Genomic DNA, 14,692 nt, shown 5'->3' with positions numbered 1-14,692 from the left:
AGGATGGCGAAATTGGAACAAGGTGAAGGAGCTGCTACATAGTTCACTGTGAAACAGCAGAACTGTGATTTCTCTCAAAAAATCAGGTTCTAAGGCCGCAGAGTGGTAGCGGAGACAGTCAGTGTTGCAAATAGAAATTTGGAGGGTTTTGCGAAAAATATAGAATGCACCAAAATGTTTTGTAAAATATCGGTACTATATATGTGACTTTAAGATGAGGGGGATAGTGAGTGACGTGCGGTCAACAAATGAGAGTCGGGTGAGTCTGTTGGTTCAACCATCCACTTATGGCATAACTGCATGTGGGTGTCTCTGTGTGAGTTTTGTGTCCATTCCTGGCCAGTAGAAGGCCATGATGGTTCTCCTTTCCAACCAACAAGGACAATACAGGAAATAGTATTGGGTTTAGTTTATCTGCATACATGTATCAAATTTTTATTTTTGTGAGAAATTTCCAATATCACAGTTTTCATTCACTAAGTATAATCATAAAACTCACAGACACCTAAGGAGAAGAAAATGTATGACCACCCCCAACTGATGGAACACAAATTCCTTCTTTCATTTTCTGAACCGCTCTATCCTCACTAGGGTAACAGGGGGTGCTGGAGCCTATCCCAGCTGTCTTCTGGCAGTAGGCAGGGGACAGCCTGAATCGCAGGGCACACAGAAACAAACAACCATCCACACTCACACTTACAAATAGAGACACTTTTGAGTGTTCAATCAGCCTGCCGTATGAAGCCGTATGACCCAGAGAAAACCCACACGGGTCTGAGGAGAATATACAAACGCTACACTGGGAGGCTGGAGATGGAATTGAACCCAGTATCTCTGCCATGTGAAGTCGGCGTGCTAATCACTCGACTGCGAGGCTGCTCACATATTAATTACTTTATTACAATGATAGGAATGGACATTCAATAATAATTGTTCATTCTAGAAGTCTTATAATTTAATTTATTTGACTTTCTGCTCCGTGAGTTGCAAGCCGCAAACTAGGCCGACAATAGATCAAGTGTGAGATGGGATACGCAAACAATTCCTGAAATTCTCAAGTTGCAAATACCCATTATGTCACATGTAGAAGAAAGCAGAGCAAAAATAAACCCACAAAAAAGATTCAATGTAGGCATAGTATTGTTGGAGAATTAACAATTAGCAAAACATACTTTGAAAATATTTTCCACATTCCCAAATCTCAGGTATGGAAGGAAACCATACAAGTTATTGCAAATTGCAAGTTTTGATCAATGGGCAGTGCAAACCCAACAGCTGCTTTCGATTGGAGATCACAGTTTCTCTCTGGGTTTCAGTAATGCAGTGGGGTGAAGCGTGAGGCAAGAGGTCGACAGAGTGGAGGGTATATACAAAAGCATTTGTTTACCTGCAGGGGGCCATGCTTTGATATAGCCAGTGCAATGAACCACAGAGTACTGAGCCTCCCCTTCTTTTGATGGTCCGAGGCCATTCCTGTCAGTCAAAAACAAATCGCAGCACATGAAAAACCGACACAAGTCTGGAGCTATGACATTTTAACAATTCTGAAATTAATGTCCGTGTGTTTCTATTCTGTCAGTCCCATTTGCAGTCAAGGATGCCTATTGTGTTGTTCACGATTGACCAAATAGCGTGCAAAGGGGCTGCTGGGCTATCGTATGACATAAACTCAATCATTGCAAGCCCAGAAAGTTTTATGGCATTGATATAAACTAAAAGTAGATTCCATCCTGGCAGCACAGTGTCAACTGGTTAGCACGTTTGCCTCACAGAACAGAGGTCCTGTGTGAAGTTTGCATGTACTGTCTGTGCCTGCATGGGTTCCTCCAGGTACTTTGATTTACACCCACATTCTAAAAACATGCATGGCAGGATGATTGTAAACTCTAAATTGTCCCTAGGGGTGAATGTGCGTGTGGGTGGTTGTTTATCTCCGTGTGCCCTACAATTGTCTGGCAATTAGTTCAGGGTGTACTCCAGAGCAGCCATGGCCCTCATTAAGATGGGCAGCTTGGAAAATGCAGGGAGGCTTCTGATAATTTGCTGTCAAATGTATCACTTGCTTAAGATTCAGCAAGTCACATGCTTCACCAGGCATTCACCATATTTTCCGGTGTATGATGAGCACTCAAAAGCCTCAATTTGTGCCTTATACACAGGTGTGCCTTTGTATGTAAAGTAATATTGGGCCACAACAGATCTCACAACTCAAGTTAGCAGCTACTGATTCCATTTCCCCCTGTAGAACAAGCAGTGCGTAACCCCAGCCTCTATTGCAAAGCCTGATGATGCGGTCTGCCTTGTATTTGGAAAACTTTTATATTCCTCCTCTTTTCCTTTCGACTTTTCCCTTCACGGGTCGCCACAGCGAATCGGTGTCCTCCATCGTTCCTGGATTTGTACATCCTCTTCTCTCACACCAGCTACCTTCATGTGCTCTTTGACAACATCCATAAACCTCAGCTTAGGTCTTCCTCTCGGTCTCCTGCCTGGCAGTTCAACGCTCAGCATCCTTATCCCGATATAGTCACTCTCTCTCCTCTGGACATGTCCAAACCATCTCAGTCTGTCCTCTCTGACTTTCTCTCCAAAGCCTCTAATATGAGATGTCTCTCTAATGTACTCATTCCTGATCCTTCCCTACCTGGTCACTCCCAAAGAAAACCTCAACATCTTCAGCTCTGCTACCTCCAGCTGTGCTCCCTGTCTTTTCTTCAGTGGCACTGTCTCCAGTCCAAACATCATGGCTGGTCTCAGCACCATTGTATACACTTTTCCTTTCATACTAGATGAAACCCTTCTATCACACATTACACCTGACATTTTTCTCCAGCCATTCCAGCCTGCCTGGACACGCTTCTTCGCCTCTTTTCTACACTCTCCATTACTCTGGACAGTTGACCCCAAGTACTTAACATCCTCCACCTTCTTTATCTCTCCTGCTTGTAGCATCACTCTTGCACTTGGATCCCTCTCATTCACACACATATATTCTGTCTTGCTGCGACCGATCTTCATTCCTCTCCTTTCAAGGGCTTACCTCCAGATCTCTAGTTTCTCCTCCACCTGTTCCCTGCTCCTGCTACAGATCACAATGTCATCTACAAACAGCAGGGTCCAAGGAGATTCTTGTCTAACATCGTATGTCAGCCTGTTCATTACGATAGCGAATAAGAAGGGGCTCAGAGCTGACCCCTGGTGGAGTCCCACCTCCACCTTGAATTCCTCCGTCACACCGACAGCACACCGCACTTCCAGTCTTACAGTCACAATACATGTCTTGCACCGCTCTGACATACTTTTCGGTCACTCCAGACTTCCTCATGCAATACCACAGCTCTTCTCTGGGCACCCTGAAAACTTAATTAACATTTGGAAAACTTTTATCTATTTCTATATTATAATTGGAAAACTTTATTTCATTCATTGAAGGTGCGCCTGACACAGGTACCATCCGACTTACGACCGGGTTCCATTACGACCAACCCATTCAAAATGGCCGACGTGAAGGTTATACTACACTACAGGATAGTACATGGGTAAAAAAATTACACTGTACAACAGGAGATGTTGCCAAGACGATATCTGTATAGCTACTGAGTGCAGTAACGCAGTAGATTGCTTTGCGAGAGTGAGATGCCTGCTGGCTGGCAAAAATTGTCATACGCGTTGCCGGGCTGCTGGCGCGTTGCGGTGCGAGGCGTAGAATTAAAATTAAAAACATAAGGTCTGGTGGTCGTGATCGTAAGTACAGGTGGTCGTAAGTCGAGCCGGTCATAAGTCGGATGGTACCTGTAGTCTGGTGAGTCTTGTATGTGGACAATGTTTGAAAATACACCATTCATTGGTGGTGTGCTTTATACACTGGAAAATGCAGTATTACTACTTATTATTATTAATTATAACCTATTATTAATACTTATTGTATATCAGGCAAACCTAGAAACGTCCATTTTGTTTCATTCACTTAATTAATAATACGCCTCCACATCGAGAGGAGCTAGATGAGGTGGCTCGGGCATCTGATTAGGATGCCTACTGGGCGCCTCCCTGGTAAAGTGTTTCGGCGTATCCCACTGGGAGGAGAACCACAGAGGGAACGCCTCAAGATCCAACAGGAAGCGCTACAAGAAGTGGCTGCTGCCCCTGCAACCTAACCCTGGATAAGTGGTGGAATATGGACAGGCAGTGTTGTGTCTTGTCTCTTAATGTAACGGAGTGCATAACTGTGATGCTCTTCACTCATTCATCGTCATTTCTTCCTTTCTTTCCGAAGAGGACATTTCAAATGAAAAGAAAAGATGACAAAACGAGTGATGGTAAATGACAAACTTGTGTCGTTAAGACCTTTTACCTGTATCTCTTCCTCATATTAGACAGACGGTTTAGTGAAATGTGATCAAGAGGAGCACTTCCACACCTGCATAAATGCAAGAACATATGTGTTATTCAGCAGATGAACTTTTCATGACACCAATTGCATAAGCGCTATGTTTCAAGTTCCCTGCAGTCCTTCCTTTCCGGCAAGCTCAAGTTAAAACATTGGCAAAAGTATCGAGTATCCATCAGTTTCCTGGTGTTGATCCAACAGTGAAAAAAAAAAACAGTTCAATGGCTAAACATTACAAATGCCTGTCTGGATTCAATAACAGTTTCCCTGAAATGTTGCCGAGCAGATCAATATGTGCTCTCCAAAGCCGTGTTTATGAATGGGTCAGAGAAGTGTTTCACTGATTCTTGCATTCTCGCAGACGATCTCAGAAGCATCTTGTTTGAATTAGAAAGAGCCAAAAATAGCAACATAAGAGGAAAATGCCAGTTCAACAAATTCCAATCAACTGAGCACACTACAGATGTCACGAAAGTCACAGGATATTATGACAGATGTAGACAAAACAAATTGGCTCTAAAGTTTCTATACACTGACCAAACCACAAAATGCCAATAATATTCAGTTTATAACATTTTGTTCACCTGACTTTGTGCAAGTTTGCAACCAATTTGACCTGCCTTGGAGCAAATGATGGTTAAGGGTGAGTCGCTCTGGAGTAAAGATGAAGTGTTGCCAACCTGGCATCAACAAGCACAGCACATAGAGGCAGTCCAGTGGGACAGAGATGAGCACTGTTCTGGCCGAAAAACTCTAGCATTTGCATCTTTTTCCTGGCCTTAAGTGAGTTCATTCAAGATACAGGTAACATCCGTTCCGACAAAACGGTCGCAAGTCAAACGCTCGTAAATCGAAAAGCATTCAAAATGGCTGATGCGGCCGACCACGTGATCATAACAAATGACGACACACTGGTATCTCCTATTCGACAGGATAGTATATAATGTCAATCTGTTGTTTTTAAGCAACGTTTTCTATTGAATACTATTAGATAACAAAATTTTGACATCGATGAAAAGTCTGTGTAAGCTCTCAGTCGTACAGGAGTGATCAGAACCCTCCAGCATAGGGCTAAACTAATACCAACTAGCACTGAAGGTAGAGAAAAGGAGTCAAACCATATCAGGAGAGCACTCACTAACTGTGGGTACCCTCCGTGGTCATTCAACAAATGTCAGAAAGAAAGAATAGGGAATGAAACCAAATTTATTGAGAATTTGTTTCGTCTCCCCAATGTACTGCCCTTTACAATTTTCATTCTTACAATGTATTGAATAAACTACATTACTTTGTTTTTCAATTGGGAGCCTATCTTTTGGATGCACTAATGTTTGCCTTAAAGTGTTTATCGGTTTGAAATAAGTAGGAATTTTGTGTTGCCAAAGGACTCTTTGTAGTTTTTTCAGAAACTCCTGCAATGTAAGGTACAGCTACTCCTCTCCTTTTTGTATCTTCAGAATTTTTGGTTTCATTCCCTATAGTTTCTTTCTGACATTTGTTAAATGACCACTGAGGGTACCCACAGTTTGTGAGTGCTTTCCTGTTAAATGACCATTGAGGGTACCCACAGTTTGTGAGTGCTTTCCTGTTATGTTTTGACTCCTTTTCTCTACCTTCAACGCTTGTTGGTATTAGTTTAGCCCTATGCTGGAGGGTTCTGATGACTCCTAGTTTGTGTTGTAAAGGGTGGTTAGAATCGAAAAGTAAGTATTGGTCAGTTTGCCTGGCCTTCCTAAAGACTTCTGTTTTTCGCGCTATGTCCTCTTTTATAATTACTTTACAATCCAAAAAGGCTAGTTGTTTCTCTTTAATGTCCTCACGAGTAAAGTTAATGTTGATGTCTACCGAGATGAGGTGATCTGTGAAGGATTGAATTTCTTGTTTTTTAATCATGACAAAAGTATCGTCCACATATCTAAACCAGTGTCTAGGTTTTGTCCCCGGGAAGGATGTGAGGGCCTGTTTCTCCATCTCTTCGATGTATAAATTAGCCACTATGGGTGAAACTGGTGAGCCCATAGCACAACCATGAATTTGTTTGTAAAATTTCTCCCTAAATTGAAAATACATATATACGTGGTTCGGTTTAACTTTGGTTCTTTTATGCAGAGAAACATCCGCCAGCAGTCTCGTCCTCACCACTGAGACTGCTGCTGGGGTTGGGACAGATGTAAAGAGAGAAGTCACATTGTAAGATACCAATGTTTCCTCAGGTTCCAATATGAGGTCTTCGATCCTCTCTACAAACCCTGTGGTGTTCTCTACATGATATTCTGTGTTACCAAGCAACAGAGTTAAGATAGTTTTTAAATATTTGGCTTCATTGTAAATTTCTCCACTGTGAGACTAATAAAGGCAAATCCAATCCAATCCAATCCAATTTTATGTAGAGGAGTCAATGCATTGAATTGTTCTGCCTGTCATTTTCCATCGATAGTACAGATTGATATGAACTTGTCCTAATTTTTTTTATTATAGGGTACGGCAAGTCTAAAATATTCTTTCTAATCTTCTTGTTCAATGCGCCCCCCCACTTGTCTTAGCATGGCATTCAGATTACTATTGTGTTTGTGAAATAATAATTCAGTAGCAAAATCCACACACTTTTATTCACATGTGAATCATGAAATGTGAATGGGTATCCTGCACAATGGTAATCAATGTCACATTGTATATGCTCATTGTAAAAGCACGCAGAACAATTGTTACGATAAGCATTATGATTGGTTCAGTTGTAAAATGAATCAAGATGTGTAAAGAGAGTTGGAGAATGTATTGAAAGGGTGTACAAGATCTATCTGATACTGCTTGTCTAAGGCTAAAAACAAATGATATATAAATGAAAATTTAATGTAGTGTGGCAACAGGAAAATGAATGAATTAATGCATTTCACTATTTCAGTCGCTGACTTCTTTTACGAGGCTAAAATGTTGCACATGGTGCATTAGTTGGACACTCATACATTTTTTAGATATATGAAACAATATATGGAACAATTAGTGTTTCTATTATAAAGGACTAATGCTCAGTGACTTTCCAAAACAAAATACGGACAATCCGTACCATGTGGCATGTCTATGCCACTAAAACATCCAAGAAATGTTTTGCATTAAAAAGCAGAAGGATGTGGGGAATATATATACAGGAAAAAAATCTTGAAATAATCTGCGGGTTCTGAACCGCATATGCGCAGTAAATGAAATACTAACCTCATACGGCAGATGAAGGAGCGCCTGGAGCCCATACACATTCTCATGGAGGACTGTTGGCCCTCCTTTTTCACTGTTCCTGTCTTTAGGTCAAGAATACGACCTGTTAACAGAGTGACAGAAAGGCGCTTATTTTCAAACAAGCTAAAACAAGTCCCACTATTTTGAAATACAGGTTCATGAATAAAGAATGGATGTTTATGAGAGGCTCCTTCTTGTATCATTTTATAACCTACCACTTTATGATAAGAGCTCGACAAGGTTACGTGTGCATCATGGCCTCAGAGTAAAATCCATCTTTTTACTTTTACACAAAAAAAGACAGATATGACATAACAGAATGACACACACTAGACTAGAACAGAAAAATACACTAAGTGAAGGATAAGCTTTGTCATAATCACAGGTGCTTACATGGTGTGCACATGTGCACGTGTACAAAAACTTTTAAAAGAGAAACAATTTCTCGTTCAGCACTGATTGTTATACATTAATGGTCCTTGGCCACTGAGCTGCTTTTTTCCAAAGTTAGTATGGCATTTTGTTTTCAAGTTTTCAATATTAAATTGTTTGTTTCTCGTCACTTCTAACTTCTTCCCCATCACCTTGTTTATGAACTTGGTGTCTCAGATCCCAACATAGCTACTTTTCCTGTCCCCTTACATTAGATTAAGCCTTCTTAAATAGAGGGGCATGATGTGATGCAAGCCAGGTTTGGGGGGATGGGGTATTAACTCTGGGAGATGAGAAAGACCAAAGTGTTAATTTTCTCAAAAATGCTGATGCAGACAGTACGAACCAAAATAATCAAAGCTGAAAATTTTACTTTGTTTATTCATTTTGGTTTTAAAGGACAACCAACAATATTTTTTGTTTCCTAACTGACATCGGAAAAACGTTTTGTAGCATTTAAAATACCCAAAACACGCAGGCTGATATTTTTAGTCAAATGCAAAACACCAATAAAAATGAGTTAAAGTGTCCCAAAAGTACTTGAAAATGATAGTTTCAGCTTCAGAAGGTCCCGCCCCCTTGTTCGGGACGTCACGCCAAGACATCTTGCCTTGCTCGAGGATCAAAACAATCGCTTCAGATTCGGAGAAGATGCTTTCTTGTTACTCATCCAGTTATGAATATGATTCAAATACTTCTGAAGAGGAAAGCATACATGTTTGCAATCGATTAAAGAAGTACTTCCGTATCAATTCGAGCCGTTAGGACTCCAATGTAGCGTCCCAGAAAATGCACAAGATGGCGACCAAGCTCCGTTGGAAATGGGCTGATTTGTCTGCTGGGAATTTGTGTCAACTAGAATCAAATAGTAGTCTTGGTGCAACACATAACGATTCCCCATCGCGTTATGTGTATTTTCCTTCTAATTTTACTTTCAACACAGATCAACACGAAGTTTTCAGACCAAACAAAGTACCTACAATGCATTGAGTGTCGCTTTCTCGGTCAGGGGCGTTCCAGACATGACGTCACACTCGGTATCGTCACCAACTCAAAAACAAGACTGCCTGAATATTCAGTGCGAGTCTTAAAACGTAACATATAGCTATATGCGGTGGAATCTTTGTAAAATATGCACAGTCGAAGTCATTTGAAGTGATTTTACAAATTATGGACACAACTTGTCCGGAGGCGTCGGTTGTCCTTTAAGTGTTAATTCTTCTTCTTCATCAGTGGTTCTTAATCTTGTTGGAGGCACCAAACCCAGCCAGTTTCATATGCTCATTCAACGAACCCTTCTTTGAATGAATGTGCCCACTAACTGCGGACTAAACTGAGGGGTGGACCTTTGCGGCGGAAGATCCACCGAAGCCCTGAGACCGACTCACCGAACCCCAAGGTTTCGATCAAACCCAGTTTAAGAACCACTGTTCGACATACTGCGCCTATGCAGTACAGCATTGCCACAGGCTGGCTCTTCTTTGTGGGCTTTGGGGTGCACTGTGCGTGGCTTTTCTGGATGTAAGAGTAATTTAATATGAAAAGACACATTCATAAAGTTTAGATGACTGTTAAACGAAAGCATGTGCAGTATATTTGTGATAAAACATAAAAGCCGGACTCTGCTATGATTTGTCCCTGCTCTCAGGTTGGGGGGAGCAGAGGACTACTCCCTGCTGCTCCACTGATTACTTCTATTGTCCTGACTGACGACTGGCCTGATTGCCCTATTTGCTCTGGTATCACCTCATCGGCATAACTAAGCCCATGTTGCCTAAGCAGTCTGTTGTACGAACAATCCAAATTGAACCTCACACCACCATGTTGGTTTAGTGGAAGATTTTGCTATTTTATGAAAATAACTTAGTTTACTCCCCTTTGAAAGCATCTATATTATTTCGCTAAGATTTTAACCTCATTGTCGTCAGATGAGTGGTTGCTAGCTTTTAGGTGCATATGTACTGCCGATTGTTTGAGGCCCACTAGTATTATCCCTGCGATGTTGATAAAGTCTTTTGTGTCTGTATACTGTACAGTGGTGAAGTTTACTTATTAATACAAATTAAGTAAATTAGATGAGGGATTTACTGTATTCAGAGGGAAGGCCCCGTGGACAATGCCGAGGTACTGAGTTTGATACCAGCTCCTGCCTTCCTGTGTGGAGATTGCATGTTCTCACCATCCATACGTAAATTTTCTCTGGGTACTCCGGTGTCCTCACACATTCCAAAAACATGCATGACAGGCTGATTGAACACTCCAATCCGTTCCTGCATATTTGGCCAATAAAGATGATTCTGATTGTGATGCTAATTGTTTGTCTCTGCCAGTACCGAGTGTCCCCCGTTTACTGCCCAAAGACAGTTGGAATAGGTGCCAGCAACCCATGCGACCCTTGTGAGGATGAAGTGGATCAGAAAAAGGATGGATGGTTATTTTGAAGGTTGCAACTGCCTAATTTGCTTGGATTACACTGACCTGTTTTACAGCTCCTCCAGCGCTCCCCTTATTTCACACAAGCACTAACTCAAATACTTTAAATTGTTGATTGAACAAATGTTCAACTGAGTTCCGAAACATTTTACTTTTGAAAAGCCAGAGATGGGTTTTCACACACAAGAACATGGGGAAAAAAACAAAAACATTTTGATGGGACACTTCGGGCCTCAGGGCATCCAACGACTTTGTTGTTTTTGAAATAGAGGAAGACAGTCGAGACAAGTTGTTGTGATGATGATGATGTCCTGTAATGTAACATCCTACTGCTACTACTCCTTATAAGAAACTGCTGTCATTTTTATTTGTTTTTAAGTGTATGAAGAACAGTCTTTTGAAAAAATATAATCGTAAATGACTGCTTTTTCATTTTTGGTGTGAGATAAAGTACATGGAGTGAGAGCATACAAAACTGAACAAGAAGCCACAAATAAATGCTGATGGTTCTTTGACAACTAGACAAATATATTTGCACATTTGCACAGTCATACCATAATTTAACGGTAGGACGACCATGAACTGTGAACTACTCGATCTACCAAAGTCTCAGTTGCACTTTGACAATGACATCATCATCTAACGTGCTCAAGTGTCTGCGAGATACAGGCATTCTGTTTATTCATTTTATGTTGAGTATAATGGAATGTCATTTGTGCTATACAAATAAATAAGTGAGGAACATTTAGTGGAGTGCCTATTGTCCTGTGCGGTTGTCGCGCCGTGGTACATGCTTAAATAGCTTGGTGCACAAGCAAAGGATACATGTGTCACAATAGACTTGACTGTGTTTTACTTGGAACAATTATGGCTGCAGCACAACACACAAAACAACCCTGTCCTCAGCGAAACCCGCAGCTCTTTTTTTCCATTGGCGACTTGCAATAACAAGCACCAAAATTAACTCATGATTCCATTGATGTCAATTGGCTGGCATGGAGTGTCCACAATGTCTTAACTATCACAACAAAACAGCTCATTTTACCACGTCTCACCTTCCTTGCTGTCCAGCCGAGCATGCAAGTCATCATAAGCCTCTTGTTTGGCTTTTGCCACCTTTACTTTAACAGAGCGCTGCATCTCCTTGTACTGCTGTCGACTCTCGTCCGTCCTCTCAGTGTCCCACTTCTTCTTTGCTAACATCTTTCTCTGTATACACTCCTGCACCTCCCCATTCCACCACCAAGTCTCCTTATCTACCTTTCTCCCAATCGATACACCAAGCACTTTCCGACCTGTGTCTCTGATTATGTTCGCTGTAGTTTGCCAGTCATCTGGAAAGCCCTCTTGCCCATCCAGTGCTTGTCTTACCTCCTTCCTAAATGTCATGCAACACTCTTCCTTTTTCAACTTCCACCATTTTGTCCTCACTTCAGCCTTTGGTTTCTTCATCTTCCTCACTGCCAGCGTCATCCTACACACCACCAACCTATGCTGCCTGGCTACACTTGTGGCGTCACACGTGTGTATGATTTTGAAGTGCGCCTTTCAACCCTTTCATGTCTTTCAATTCCTTGATCTCCTTGATGTGCGTCTCACCCTGACGCATAGCACACGCTTGAACATTGTATAAAAGGAGCTGTCGCGGGACAGAGAGATTGGGCGAACCATGGGGCAGAATCATCTCAGACTCATCTCGGACTCAAAGAGAGATGCAAAGCCCCGCAAAGGCACGGACATCACAGCGTGACTTGCTCGACTCCACGCCGCGATCAAGCTCTGCGCGTCACCTGCCTGGGAGATCTGACAACGAACTTACTTACAAATAAAGAGAACCATCAAACTCTTTACACTCTCACCAACCACTACTTTGCAGTCACTGATTTCCTTTAGATGGCGCCGTTGACACAAAATGTAGTCTACCTGTGTACTTCTGCCTCCATTCTTACACTCTTCTAGGTCACCCTATGTTCGTGTCTCTTCTGAAAGAAAGTATTCACAATAGCCATTTCATATATATATATATATATATATATATATATATAAAAATCCTCGTGGGTGGTGTCTGTCCCCCATTTTAGCTCGGGTCCTACCAGAGGCCAGGAAGCTTGAGGGTTCTGCGCAGTATCCGTGCTGTTCCCAGCACTGCGCTTTTCTGGACCGAGATATCCGATGTTGTTCCCGGGATCTGTTGCAACCACTCGTCGAGTTTGGGGGTCACTGCCCCAAGTGCTCCGACCACCACAGGCACGACTGTCACCTTTACCTTCCAGGCTCTCTCCAGCTCCTCTCTGAGCCCATGGTATTTCTCGATGTTCTCATGTTCCTTCTTTCTGATGTTTCCATCACTCGGGACCGCTACATCCACGACAACGGCTTTCCTTTCCCCTTTATCAATGACCACGATATCTGGTTGGTTGGCCATTACCATCTTGTCAGTCTGTATCTGGAAGTCCCACAGGATCTTTGCTGGTCATTCTCTACTACCTTGGGAGATGTTTCCCAGGACCCGAGCTGAAATGGGGGACAGACACCACCCATGGTGGGTGAGACGAGTATTTTTTTTATTTTATATATATTGCCATCTCTATCCTTAATCACCCGAACGGAAATATATATATACAGTAAAGTCTCGTTATATCGATATTCTCGGGAGTCGGAAAAAATATCGATATAACTGGACTATCGATATATCCGATCCTGCGGCATGTAAATTTTCTCCTTGCGTTCATAGAAATAGTATCGTAATAAGCAGTACTATCGATATAACCGATATCGATAGTACGAGACTTTACTGTATATATATATATATATATATATATATATATATATATTGCCATCTCTATCCTTAATCACCCGAACCGAAATATATATATACAGTAAAGTCTCGTTATATCGATATCGATTATATCGACAGTACTTGCTTATTACGCTACTATTTCTATAAACGCAAGGAGAAAATTTACATGCCGCAGGATCGGATATATCGATAGTCTGGTGATATCGATATTTTTTCCGACTCCCGAGAATATAGATATAACGAGACTTTATTGTGTGTATATATATATATATATATATATATATATATATATATATATATATATATATATATATATATATATATATATATATATATGTGTGTGTATATATATATATATTATACAGTAAAGTCTCGTTATATCGATATTCAAGGGAGTCCGAAAAAATATCGATATAACCGGGACTATCGATATAACCGACCCTGTTTGCATGTAATTTTCTCCGTGCGTGCATAGAAATAGTATCGATATAACCGGGACTATCGATATATCCGATATCGATATAACGAGACTTTACTGTATATATATATATATATATATATATATATATATATATATATATATATATATATATATATATATATATATATACTGTATATATATTCATCATCTCAGGGGACTTCAATCACGTTTCCCTGAAATCCTCCCTCCCAACATTCACACAGTATGTAACTTGTGCCACCAGAGACAATAACATATTGGACCTATTTTATTCAAACGCCAAGGATGCATACAACCCACCACCCCCCCCCCCCCCCTCGGAAGAGCAGCCCACAATATGGTTCATCTCCAGCCTGTGTACAAACCCCTTGTCCAGAGGCAACCAGCTGTGACCCGCACGATCAGAAGATGGTCCACAGAAGCTGAAGAAGCTCTGCGGGACCGTTTTGACTCAACCAGGTGGGAGCTCTTTACTGAGATTCATGGGGAGGACATTGACTCACTCACCAACACCATCACAGACTACATAAACTTTTGTGAACAAAACACCGTGCCCACCAGGACTGTGCGGTGTTTTGCCAACAACAAACCATGGATTAATCCCGACATAAAAGTCCTCCTGAAGGAAAAGAAAAGGACTTTTGTGTCGGGCAACAGAGAGGAACTGAAGGCCGTGCAGATCCAACTGAGGAGGAAGATCAGAGAGGGGAAGAAGGTCTACAGGATGAAAATGGAGGAGCAGCTGCAAGCCAGCAATGTCGCTGGTGTCTGGAAAACCGTTCCCGACTCCTCAAGACCTGCTCCGACCAGCTGTGTGACATTGTCCAGCACTTGTTCAACCTGAGCCTGAAGCTGGGCAGAGTTCCACAGCTGTGGAAAACATCATGCCTGGTCCCAGTGCCCAAGATTGCCAACCCAAAGGAGCTCAACAGCTACAGACCGGTGG

The 14,692-nt window shown here is 41.7% G+C and overlaps 1 protein-coding gene across 1 annotated transcript in view; it reads right to left on the bottom strand.

Annotated features, from left to right (window-relative positions):
• Positions 1 to 14,692, bottom strand: part of arnt2 (aryl hydrocarbon receptor nuclear translocator 2) — a 111,280-nt gene that overhangs the window by 44,176 nt on the left and 52,412 nt on the right. The window contains exons 6-8 of the mRNA XM_088991757.1: positions 7,601 to 7,703; positions 4,355 to 4,420; positions 1,388 to 1,473 (exon numbers count right to left, since the gene is read on the bottom strand). Coding sequence (XP_088847883.1) covers positions 1,388 to 1,473; positions 4,355 to 4,420; positions 7,601 to 7,703 — 255 coding nt within the window. The remainder of the gene's footprint in view (positions 1 to 1,387; positions 1,474 to 4,354; positions 4,421 to 7,600; positions 7,704 to 14,692) is intronic.

This window comes from Hippocampus bargibanti, linkage group LG03, assembly GCF_051943395.1.
Source record: "Hippocampus bargibanti isolate YZ-2025 linkage group LG03, ASM5194339v1, whole genome shotgun sequence".
NCBI classification, from domain to species: Eukaryota; Metazoa; Chordata; class Actinopteri; order Syngnathiformes; family Syngnathidae; genus Hippocampus; species Hippocampus bargibanti.
Note: the sequence above shows the minus strand (reverse complement) of the source record. Positions and strands in the feature narration are given on the sequence as shown.